Source organism: Typopeltis vanoorti, chromosome 19 (genome assembly GCF_054136105.1).
Source record: "Typopeltis vanoorti isolate ZY-2024b chromosome 19, IOZ_Tvanoo_1.0, whole genome shotgun sequence".
Classification (NCBI taxonomy): domain Eukaryota; kingdom Metazoa; phylum Arthropoda; class Arachnida; order Uropygi; family Thelyphonidae; genus Typopeltis; species Typopeltis vanoorti.
The window spans coordinates 33,660,618-33,674,129 of NC_143567.1; the positions used below are offsets into that span (position 1 = coordinate 33,660,618).

Genomic DNA, 13,512 nt, shown 5'->3' on the forward strand with positions numbered 1-13,512 from the left:
ATCTTTTCGTAACAATGATGATTTAAGTAAGGCTAATTTAGCTTGGAAGCCTAAAAGAATCGTCCGAGCTTGAATAATCGTGATGACATCTTTACCTTGTAGAAGGGTCTGTATGTCATTAAATTTTGAAAATAAGTCCGCCAAGTAGAAAATATGATTCTTATTTCTCTTCAATTCAAAGAAACTCTAGGGTTGAGTCGAACAACTCAACAAATCTTTGTAGACTTGCACCTCTAGACAACCTCTTACTTCAGTATGCAAGAGTAATTGGTTTGATACTTCATCATTTTTTTCACAAAGTTTGGCAAACAATCAAGATTTAAGAGGATGAGCTCTAATTTGATTAATAGATTTAATACACACTCTTAAAGTATGATGCAGTTCGTCACTGAGAGTTTTTTTGCCACCAAATGGTTTCGGTGCAACACACAGTGAATAGTATGTACACTTTGAACTTTTTCTTTCAGAAAGGCAGCGAAACCTCGATAACGGCCCACCATTGCAGGTGCGCCATCTGTGACTACTGCTGTTATATTAGTAAATGGAATGTCATACTTATTTAAATATTCCTCCAATCACTGAAAAATTGTCAACACCATTCCATCACTTTCAAGATATTTTGCAAATAAAAATTCGTCAATAATTTGATGTTTGGTTTTACTATAATATCTTACATAAGCCATAAGAATAGCACTATCGAATGTAGATTCATCAAATTGGATTGAGAACTTACTATTTTTGAGTTCTGATACTACAGTTTTTTCTACATCTTCAGCCATTTCAACAATACGCCTTTTCACACTCATTGGTAAGCATTTTAATACAGGACTAGAATCTTTTTTCATTATGGTTTCAATTACTTCTTTGATTGCGGGTATAACAATGTCCTCTGCAATTGTATATGGTTTTCCTTTTTTTGCTATATTAAAAGAAATATTGTAAGAGGCTGTTAATCCTTGTTTATTGTCAGCTTCGGCGGGTGCTTTCATAAATGATTTTATAGTTGGTCGATGTGTGTATTTCTCTTTCAGCTCTTTAAAAAAGTCAAGATCTTTATCTTTCTTATCAGGATGGAGACTTTGAAGATGATCTTTCATTTTTGCTGGTTTCATTGCATCATTACTGAAACTTTTTTTCACAAAGAAGACACGTAGGCCTCGTTTCGTTTCTTAATAAAGCAATAAACCCAAGTTTCAAATATTCTAACGAATATTGTCTGCATTTCTTTTTGGAATCTGAAGCTGCCATTGTGTTTACTGGGGTTGTAACAAAATAATTAAAATTGAAGTCAGTAAGCAAAAGTAATAAGTCTAAATAATATACCTACTCACATATTTCTATAGGATGTACAAAACTACCAGCCCTGCTCAATTCTTCAACATAGAGAAGTTTAGTTCGTGAATGAATAACGATTGAATTAAAATATGTATGTTGATGAATTTTAAAACGTTAATGATGCTCACTTGTATGTCGATGTGCAAAAATGATACTGGGATCGAATACATGTAAGTATAAGTAAATAAGCAACCACGCACGTGTTGCAATCTTGCTGCCTGCAGACGGGAACCACCGACATCCGTTTATTGGTAATTACATTATTTTGGCCTACTTGATTGTCCTCCGTAACTATTTTCATGACCTTGCTCCATCTTACAGGTCCTATTCATGTCACTGTTACCACGATTCACTCTTAGTTGCGTTGTCATTCAGGATGGAGGTAATCCAAGTTAACCGAATTAAATATTACCTGTACAATGATGTCTCATATTTTTCTATCGACCCCCCCCCCCAATCGACCCCTGAGCTCGAATTGACCCCTAACAATGTTATATCGACCCCTGGGGGTTCTTATCGACCACTTTGACGACAACTGCTCTAGACAAAGTTACTGACACAATGAAAAAGGAAGAGTTGGTCCTTATTGGGGATCTAAATAGCAGAGTAGGAAATGATTGTCAGACATGCAAAAATGTTTTGGGAAAATTTGGAGAAAAGAGCAAAACTAATAATAATGGCAAATACCTGTTGGATTTCCGCTCAGGACATGGACTGGTTATTACTAACACCATGTTCCAGCATAAAAATGTGCACAAATTCACATGGAGAGATGAGGCAAGGAATAAGAAAAGTCTCATTGACTCTGTTATTGTTGATAGTGATGTTTTCTCCCTGGTGTAGGACACCAGAATGTACAGAGGATTTGAAATTGGAAGTGATCACTATTTAGTCTTGAGCAGGATAAAATTCAATTTCATATTGAAAAGAATAACATGTAAGAAAGTTTTAAAGCGAATAAAAGTTGAGCAGCTCTCAGATGTGAACTGTAGACTAAAATACACAAAGATTATTGAAGAAAACATGAAAAAGTTTGAGAACAGGAATCAAACTTTAAAGATTCAGTGGCAAACCTTGAAGAAAACCGATTGATTCAGCCAGAGAGACATGTGGTGAGGTTGTCTGCAAGGATAGAAAAATCAGAACCCCATGGTGGAAACAGGAAGTTAAAGAGGCAGTGAAGGAAAAGAAGAAAGCATATCAAAAGTTCCTGGCAAATAAGTCAGCTTGTGCTCTTAGAGAATACACAGACAAATGTAAGCAAGCTAAACACTGTGTAAAACTGGCTAAACAAAAGTCATGGGAGGACTTTGGCAAGAACATAGAAAATAAATATCAAGAAGGCGGTAAGATATTCTGGAGGTTGTTGAAGAAGTTTAGAAATGGAGGAAAGAGTGCTGTACAAGGAGTTAGAGATGATAAAGGTGACATGAAAATGGGAGAAAAAAAGATATCATTGAAGTATGGAGCAATTACTTTGAAAAATTGCTAAATGAAACAAGCAGTGATAGCAGAGTGGTAAAAAAACACTCAACAGGCATTCACTGAGGAATACATATTCACACTTGAAGTAGAAAAGCCATTAAAGGCTTGAAATGTGGAAAGGCAGCAGGAGTTAGATGATATTCGACCAAAAATGCTGAAGTATCGTGGAAAGAAGTCTTACAGTGGCTGCACTGCATAGTTCAGAAGGCCTGGACAGCGGGACGAATTCTTGATGATTGGAGTAGAGCTCTAATAGTACCCATATATAAAAAGGGAAATAAAACTGAATGTGAGAATTACAGAGGTATTTCCCTACTGAGTGTTCCAGGCAAGATATATGCAAGTATACTTGAGAAACGGTTGAGAAGAATTGTGGAAGAAAAGCTTGGTGAAGAACAAGCTGGATTCAGGCCAAATAGAGGCTGTCAGGATCAGATCTTCACTTTATGACAATTAGTTGAGAAAGCATGGGAATATAACAAAGATCTGTATTTAAGCTTTGTCGATCTGGAAAAGGCATACGAACAAGGTGCCAAGAGAGAGACTATTCAATACACTACAGTGATATGGTGTCAATGGGGCATTATATCAAGCAATACTTAGTCTTTATTTGAGTTGCAAGTCAGCAGTTAGAATTGAAGGAAGTACAGGAAGATGGTTTAATGTTAAATCTGGTGTGAGACAAGGATGGACATTATCCCCTCTGTTATTCATTATCTATATACATCACATTATGAAGGAAAGTGGTATTAAACATGATATCAGAATTGGAGATGCTAATGTCAGTCTTTGCTTTATGCAGATGATGTTATACTTCTAAATAAATCCGCTACAAGTTTGCAAAATTGAATAACTGTTGTAATAGATATGGTATGAAGGTCAGCAATAAAAAGACAAAGACGATGAAAATAGGTAGAATCGCTGAAAATATCAACTGTGTTTTGAATGGGGAATCTGTGGAACAAGTAAAACATTTCAGCTACTTAGGCATGATTTTTAGTGAAGTTGGTAAATTAAATATGGAAAGAGACAACAGAATCAACAAAGCTGATATGGTAGGAAGTCAATTGAATAAATTCATATGGAATATGAGCGAAATTAGTTGGAACACTAAATTAGCTGTATACAAGACAGTGTTCAGACTAGTTTTAACTTATGGATCTGAGAGCTGGGTCAGAAGTAAAACACTTGACCAAAGACTAGAGACTGCAGATATGAGAGTCCTGAGAAAGAGTAGAGGCGTGAGCAGATGGCATCAATTGCAATATCATATTAAAAACGAGGATATTAGGAAAGAACTTGGCATTTTCAGTATCCAGGAATGCATTAGCACAGCTAATCTCAGGTGGTATGGTCACCTGAACAGAATGGGTGAGGAAAGATTAGCAAAATAAGGGTTCTCTGCCAGGTTGGCAGGAAAACGACCCAGAGGAAGACCAAGATATAGGTGGATTGATACAGTACAACGTGCCTTAGATGATAGAAATATAAGATCTGATAATGATGGAGTCTTGATAAGTAACAGACTGATTTGGAGGAAAATTGTAGATAGGAAGTTAGTAACGATGTAATTTTTTTCATGTAGTACTATCATATCCTCTTCACCCCTTGAGGGTACATGTCAGGAATTTAATGATGATGATGACGACAGTTATCTGTGTGGCAAGTGAGAACCGTCAGAATAGGTTCATTATGTTCCTTCACACAGTTTAAACAGAAGACAGCTTTGCTGCATAGCAGTCACTATAGATCTGAAAGACTATTTTAGATTTGGCAACATCTATGAAGCATCCTCCATAACCTCAGCTAATGTGACTGCATTAATTTACCTAAGATCTGGGAGACAGCATTCTAAGATCACATTAACATGCCTTTTCTGAATTAACTTCATTTTTATCCAGTCCCTAAAGGGACCTTGTTAGGACTTTTATTCCTTTTTAGTTACAGCTTGAATGGTTTCTACAACTATCTAATGAAGTGCTATGTGTTTACCACATTTGTAATTAGTACTCTAAAGGTGCTGGTTGGAAATCCAGCAAAATAAAAGTTCGTTATTGTTCTACTGCATTTGTATTTTCACCCATCTAATAAAATGTTATACTGACCCCATTTAACACTGTTTTGCTGAAACGTGGAAATATCCTGGTTAGTATTCTATGTTCTAGAAACGTATCCTGAGAGCTAACCGAAATATTACTGTATTTCATTGATGGAATAAGAAATAAAGATGTTTGTCAATTAGATGAGCCAAGTTATGGCAAGTGGTAAATCTCAGATGGTTCATGAGCCTCATCTTCAAAAAGAAGTTTGCTTATGTATTGCCAAAACTGTTTTCTTTTTCTTTCTCTGTGTGAAATAGTTGGCTTAGAGCCTCCATAGCTCAGTCAGTATAGGCGACACCCTTTGGTTAGAAAGACCTGGGTTCGATTCCCGTCCATTATGTGAGAAACCTTTATTTGGTCTCTTTTGACTAAAGGTGAGTTAACCGGTCTCATACTGTGGTGGAGAGTTTTTCATCCCACAAAACTGACAAACAGGTCACGTGAACACACATGGCTACAGTGGTAAATACTAATGGCAAGAAAGGCAACGGGAAACCACCTTGTGTCATATGTCCCTAGTACGAGGGTGGTCTGAAAAGTTCTCAACCTCGATCATAGATGACAACACTATCGGCAAGATTTATTTATTTTTTTCTAAGTTGGAAGATCTGTCATAAGCATGCATGTGAAATTGCAAGTCATTCTATCTGGTAGTTTGTTTTATACAGCTGTCTGAAGCAAAAGTGTTGTCTGTATCCCTTGAAATGGATAAAATTGAGTATCGTGCAGTTATAAAATTCTTTGTAAAAGAAGGTATAACGCCAAAAGAAGTTCATTTGAAGTTCATAAATGTTTATGGGCACTGTTTTCCTTTGTTTTCGACAATTAAGAAATGGATTTCCGAGTTTAAACATGTCCGTACTAGCCTTGAAGATGATCCACGTGAAGGACGTAAAAAAAGTGTAACAACACTAGAAATCATTGATCAAGTGCATGATATGGTATTGAATGACTGGTGAGTCAAAGTGCGTGAAATTGTTGAGATTAGGCATTTCAAAAGAACTTTGAGGATATATTTTGCACGAAGAATTGCATATGAAAAAGCTTTGCGTAAGATGGGTGCCACGCTTGCTCACAGCAGATCAAAAATGCACTCGCATGAAAATCTCTGAACAGTGCTTGGAGCATTTTAACAAGAATAAAAGTGATTTTGTGCATCGATTTATTACTATGGATGAGACGAATTCACCATTATCCACCAGAATCTTACATATTCAATCTTTCAATTTCTACTCTGGTAGAAAACATCTTCCATGATTGTGCTTGATGATAGTCCCTTGTCATGGAGGAGAAACATGGGGGGTTCATGAATGATGGAGCTTCATTACACACTTCGATCTTGAGGCCTGAGGATATCTTGATCAGAGATTTCCTGAAAGAGAGAGTGGTTCGGCTAGGCCAGTTACATGATTTCCTCAGTCGCTTGATTAATCCTGTGCTGTTTATTTGTTGAGCTATTTGAAATCATTGGTGTACTCTGCTGTAGTAGGGAATGACGAACTGTAAGAACATGTTGAACATACATGCACTACCCCCCCCCCCCCCCCCACACACACAGCCAGAAACTTGAGTGTGTGTGAAGCCATCAACAGAGAGATGTCTCAGTGGCTGTGTGGCTGGCAGTAGAGTTCATTTTGAACATTACCCTGAGGGTAAATTCATCTTACAGTGTTTCTTTTGTCATTTACTAAGGAAGTTTTTTTTTTATGTGGCTCCCACCCACAAAAGGTTTATTTGTAAATCGCTAGTATGTTTATACCATGGACTGATGGACTGAAGATTTTTTTCTATTTTTATTGATTGATTCTATTTTTACTTATTTTTTACATAACCCCAGAAACCTTGCTCTAGAGACCAAACATGGAACTTTTTCAAGGTACTTCAGGCCTCCAATAAGGCAGGTTGTGGTCTCACGCAGATGATAAAATTCATCTGCCACCTGAAGACAAACATAAACAGGCTTACAGTGGTATTCGAATCTGCAACCTGTTGGTTGGAGAGTGGATATGCTAACCACTTGTCCAACCAGGCTGACAGAGGACTGTAATTAGTTTTATAACTGTTTTATCTTAATGCATCATACACAAAAAGAAATAGACTGCAAGTGCTCCTGCAGTCTTTTGCACCTCCATAGCACAATTGGAAGAACAACGGTACATTGCGCCCTTCAATTCTCGTCGCGATGGGAGGAATCTTTATCTAGACGATTTCAATCGAAGGTGAGGTAGCCGATATCATACGGAGGTAGCAGGGTTTTTTTCTCCCGGAAACTCAGGTTTTTCATCCCGGATACAGACAAATCGGGCCTTCAGAACACACGCAATTTACAGACAAAAAATACTAGTTGTGGTGGTGGTGGGTGATAGATGGCATTTATGGAGATGATTCGTGGTAAAGATTCGGTGTAATGGTTGAGACAGTTGTAGGTGTCCTCCCGTGATGAGTCTTCGGACTCCTTGGAGGTATCAGGAATAATAATAATTTCTTAGAACACACTCAAATTTTTCAAACCACAGAGACCATCTTATTAACATGTTACATTGGAATAATTGGAAAAAAAAAAGCTAAAAACATAAATTGAACAACAGTGGATTCAGCTTTAAAATATTTAATGGAATTCTTATTGACAGTCACTGTCCATGAAAGTATCTGTAGAAGAGGCATAAGGCAGACACTGAACGTCTGTGAGAGGGATTGAAGTTGGTTGGTATGTGAGAGAGAGAGAGGGATCAGCCAGATTGCGCTCTTCTGGATGGAAATGAGTAGTAATCTTTGAGAGGATGGATATCGGTGCTCCATCCCAAATATGGGAGCAATATTCCATGGCTGGGAAGATTTGGGCTTTATATAGAGTTAGCAGCTGTGAATGTGGGAAGTAGAGTCTTGGGTGAAAAGGGTACACCAAGTTTTTTGGCAGCTGTGGAAGTTATAGTTGAAATGTGGTTGTGCCAGGAAAGATCAGAGGTGCAGGTTAGTCCGAGTAGAGATTGACTTGTAGAGACTCGCATAATGACTCACTCAAAATTCTTTAGCCACATTTTATTGTAATGTTGCTTTGAAGCTGCTGTTATTTGCTAATTTTAAGCATCAAAATATAACATTAAGCAGGTATTTATTTGGATATAAAATTAGAATATAACGATTATGGGCTGCCTTAGAATGTGATTTATTGCATTATGCTCAGATTTGCATTTCTACAACAGTGAGCTTGACTGTTGTTGTTCAACAACCAAAAATCTTTTTTTTTTTTCAGTTTTGGTTGTCACAAATCCATTACATGTAAAATCTTTCTCTAGATTTTGCGCTGAATGATGTTTAGCTCATTTAAAATTGAAAGGCTTCTTGATAATATGGTTTACAACATTAAGACCATTCAGAAAGAATAACATTTACAGAAGAAAAGTTAACTATTATTCCTCACAGTTTTCTGGAAATGACTGTTTAGAAATAAACAGTCACTTAGAATGTACCAACAAATATGTTTCATAATCTCATTGATTCATAGTCATAGATATGGTTTAATTATCGGCTAGTTATAATTGTGAGTTTTCAGATATTGTATAGAAGAAGAAAAGTCATTATTAATGGTGCTTCCCAATTTGGAAAGGATAGTGTGCAAGTAAATACTTGCTAGTTTAAATTTATTAAGTTTGTATTCTCATGGTTTAAATTTATTTCATTAAGTTTGAAGATAATATCTTGAAATTTTTAGGTGATTTACACCAAGCCGTGAAGAATGGAGATTGTAGTATGCTGGAAGAGGTTCTGCAAAAAAGTGATCATTCTGATATGGAGCAATCTGATCCAGATAGAATAACTCTGTTAATGACAGCAACAGCCTCAGGATCTGAAAAAATAGTTGAATATCTTCTAAATAGCGGGGCAAATATTAATGCCCAGTGTAAAACTGGTTTTACAACTCTAATGATGGCATGCAGTCAGGTAAGAATGATGAACTTTTAATATATCTTATATTAACATAAAAAAAACTTTTTTTTTTTTTTACTAAAGAAGAAGTTAAATAGACAATAGAACAAGAAAAACTGAATTATTGAAGAAAAATATTCATGAAGAAACAAAAGTTCCATAAATGAAAATTTATGGAATTGCCACATTCTCAGACAATACATTTCATTCACCAGTTACTATACCAAAAATTCTGCCTTTCAATTCCATGCTTACACTCTTCGTATACAACATAGTTGGCTCCTTATTCTACCCCCCTTTCTCCCTCTAATCTAGTTCATATTTTTTTTGTCAATTTATGTCAGTCATATTGCCTTCTTCTTATCTGCTTGACTGTGCAAGTGGCATTCCCTCAATTTATCTTCATACCTAATATTTTAGAGATGCAATGCTACCTTAGTCTTTCTCTGGATCCTTTCCGAATATTTTCATCTGCTTGAAAACCAGCTGCCATAGTAATACATATGTAGCCTGAAATGATTAACACTTTGTAGATAACTGTTAACCTCTTTACTTAGACATGTGTGTCCTGTTTATCATTGCTATAATCCATTTTCACGCTTACAGTTCAGGCATTATGGCTGCAAATTTCGAATCCTTGTTCGCCATCATACTCAGGGCCCTTATTTCCTTTGCTTCCTTGAAGATACCCCGCATCAGTTGTATATAATGGATGAACATCCCACTCTTGCCTTCCAGATTTCACAACTTTCTACTTTCAACATTGCCTGTTCATGTGCCATCAGCCATTATCCTTCTGCAGCACCACATCTGCTTCACTTCTCTCCAACTTTTCATCATCTAAAAAAAAAAAAAAAAATATATCCCCATTGAAGCATCTAGTATTAACCGGAATGAGTTAAACAATAATATCCATAAAATGAATCTCTATGATGCACCTTCCTTCCTTCTGGGATAATTCTCCCCAATACACAACATTTTGGTACCTATCAGAGCCAATCTCCTATTCTACTTACCTAATCTGCTTTCCAATCCCATTCTAGTTTAAATGTCAACTTGTATCACTCTTACTGTTTTTACAAAATATATGCAAATGTATATGCATCTCCTTGGTCCAAAACAATCTGTTGCTTAATGTAATGTGTAAGTAGATTGCTGTTGTGACTTCCCATTAATCCTACTGTTATCAGTTCATTTATGGAGTTTAGCCCTTGGCCATCATCAAACACCATAATCAGAACTGCAGTAGTACATCTACAGGTTAATGTGTAATGAAGTTTTCATAAGTTAAACTGAGTTTATTATGGATGAAAAGCAGAATAATTAGTTATTATAGGATGTTTTTCTCATAAATATCTGAATTTTTTTATGAATTAGCTAATGAAGTCCACTTGGCAGTTGAACAGGTATGGCTTAATTTAATTTTCCTTTTTAAAGTAGATTTTAATTTCAATATAAGTAAATCACTGTCATTTCAGTAAATGGTATTTTTATTAGAAAAATTTAATACTACTTGTAAGAGTGCTTATTAAATAATTTAAGGAATTTACAACGTACACAGAATATAAATTAAATTAAACTTTAATCTATATTTCCAATATTTCGGCAACGTCACGTTGCCATCTTCACAGGAACTTAAAATAAAGACACTGCCCTAAATTTGGGAGACTTACATCAGAAGACCTTCAGGCCAAGAATACCTACATAGCCCACTAGCGGCACCATCAGGACTTTTAGGAGAAACAATAGCTTCCTGCTTTCTCCTCATTTACTATGTGTAGTGCCTACATGCACGTGTCTTTATTTTAAGTTCTTGTGAAGATGGCAACGTAACGTTGCCAAAATATTAGAAATATAGATTAAAGTTTAATTTAATTTATATCCTGTGTACGTTGTAAATTCCTTAAATTATTTAATAAGCATGTTTAACCAACATCGAAGCCTTTCTACGAGAATTACTTATAAGAGTAAGTAAAAGATGAATTACCCATTGAGACCTGTTGCCTTGCTTATTAGAGATCCTGAGGTAGATGAAAAAAATTTCATTCTTGGTTGCTAGTAGAGTGTCTGGGTAATCCAGCCTTTTGTCCTCATACTAATGTATAGGTTTATGACCTTACACTGTTGGGGGGGGGGGGTTCACATTACAAAATAAATGCATTACAGTATAAGTAAATACATGGTGTAATATATACTGAATTTAACTTCATCTGAACAACAATGATGTTAGTAAGTTTTTCACTTGGTTATATTATAAATTAAAGATACCAAGAAATTATATATTGGTTTAACCCATTATCCAAGTGTAAGCAAACAAAGTTTGCACCTGAAGTATCTTTCAGGACAGTGGATTAAACCAAGTATATAATTTCTTGGTATCTTTAATTTATAATATAACCAAGTGAAAAACTTTCAACAACTATCTATCTCTAATCCAGAGTATTTTAATAATAAGGTGTGACACCTTTTGGTAACTCATATGGAAAAATATGACTTCTCCATTACTTCCACCTTAGTATCATGACCTCTGGGTCTGGCTCCCACTGATGAGACCTCAATAAAGGTCAAAACCGGTCTGGGTAGTGACCCTTCCCTTAATGCATAGCATTATACATGTCCGCAAGGAGATGTGCTTTGCATTATGGGATACTAAGGCAAGTGATGAGAGGTTATACTACCTTTGCCACGAGTTGCCCCAGTCCTGAAAGATACTTCAGGCACAAACTTTGTTTGCTTAATGATGTTAATAGTTAACTTAAGGTAATGATGGTAGGTGATATCATAAAATATTAAAATTATCTGTATACATTCACATAGGGTTATACTCGGATTGTGGAAATGCTCTTAAATGCTGGAGCACACAAAGATGTTCAGGATGATCATGGTGAAACAGCTCTCATGCTGGTAAGTAATTCTTTGCAATATATTTCTAGTTGAGTATTTGTGTAAAATGTAGAAATTTTGTTTTGCAATGCAAAATGAAAGCATTTTTTAAACTATTTCCGTGAAATAGTTTTGAAACATTTGAACTGCTAATGAAATAAAGAATATAATATATTCTTTATTGTATTATATTATAATATCATCATCATCAAATTCCTGCTATGTACCCTCAAGGGGTGTACAGGATATGTTAGTACTACATGAAAAAATTACATCATTACTAACTTCCTACCTACAATTTTCCACCAAATCAGTCTGTTACTTGTCAAGACTCCAACATTATCAGATCTTATATTTCTATCGTCTAAGGCACTTTGTACCGTATCAATCCACCTATATCTTGGTCTTCCTCTGGGTCGTTTTGCTGCCAACCTGGCAGAGAACACTTGTTTTGCTAATCTTTTCTCTCCCATTCTATTTAAGTGACCATACCACCTGAGATTAGGTCTGCTAATGCATTCCTGGATGCTGACAATGCCAAGTTCTTTCCTAATATCCTCATTTTTAATATGATATTGCCATTGATGCCATCTGTTCATGCCTCTAATCTTTCTCAGGACTCTCATATCTGCAGTCTCTAGTCTTTGGTCAAGTGTTTTACTTCTGATCCAGCTCTCAGATCCATAAGTTAAAACTGGTTTGAACACTGTCTTGTATACGGCTAATTTAATGTTCCAACTAATTTCTCTCTTATTCCATATGAATTTATTCAATTGACTTCCCACCATACCAGCTTTGCTGATTCTGTTGTCTATTTCTATATTTAATTTACCATCATCATCATCATCATCATCATCAAATTCCTGCCATGTACCCTCAAGGGGTGTACAGGATATGACAGTACTACATGAAAAAATTACATCATTGAAAAAATTACATCATCTATCACATCATATTTATCACATCAAAAATTACATCATATTTAATTTACCATCTTCAGTAAAAATGGTGCCTAAGTAGCTGAAATGTTTTACTTCTTCCACAGGTTCTCCATTCACAACACAGTTGACATTTTCAATGATTCTGCCTATTTTCATTGTCTTTGTCTTTTTATTGCTGACCTTCATACCATATCTATTACAACAGTTATTCAATTTGGTCAGAGAATCTTGCAGACTTGTAGCGGATTTATTTAGAAGTACAACATCATCCGCATATAGCAAAGAGCTGACATTAACATCTCCAATTTTGATATCATGTTTAATACCACTTTCCTTCCTAATGTGATCCATATAGATAATGAATAACAGAGGGGATAATGTACATCCTTGTCTCACACCAGATTTAACATTAAACCGTCTGCCTCTACTTCCTTCAATTCTAACTGCTGACTTGCAACTCAAATAAAGACTAAGTATTGCTTGATATAATGCCCCATTGACACCATATAACTGCAGCGTATTGAATAGCTTCTCTCTTGGCACCTTGTCATATGCCTTTTACAAATCAACAAAACTTAAATACAGATCTTTGTTATATTCCCATGCTTTCTCGATTATTTGTCGTGAAGATCTGATCCTGACAGCCTCTATTTGGCCTGAATCCAGCTTGTTCTTCACCCAGCTTTTCTTCCACAATTCTTCTCAACCGTTTCTCAAATATACTTGCATAGATCTTGCCAGGAATACTCAGTAGGGAAATACCTCTGTAATTCTCACATTGTTTTATTTCCCTTTTTATATATGGGTAACATGAGAGCTCTACTCCAATCATCGGAATT

General features: G+C 35.8%; 1 protein-coding gene across 1 annotated transcript in view; it reads left to right on the top strand.

Annotated features, from left to right (window-relative positions):
• Nucleotides 1–13,512, top strand: part of LOC150095987 (uncharacterized) — a 340,717-nt gene that overhangs the window by 136,961 nt on the left and 190,244 nt on the right. The window contains exons 5-6 of the mRNA XM_090409460.1: nt 8,635–8,864; nt 11,667–11,753. Of these exons, the coding sequence (XP_090265586.1) occupies nt 8,635–8,864; nt 11,667–11,753 (317 nt within the window). The remainder of the gene's footprint in view (nt 1–8,634; nt 8,865–11,666; nt 11,754–13,512) is intronic.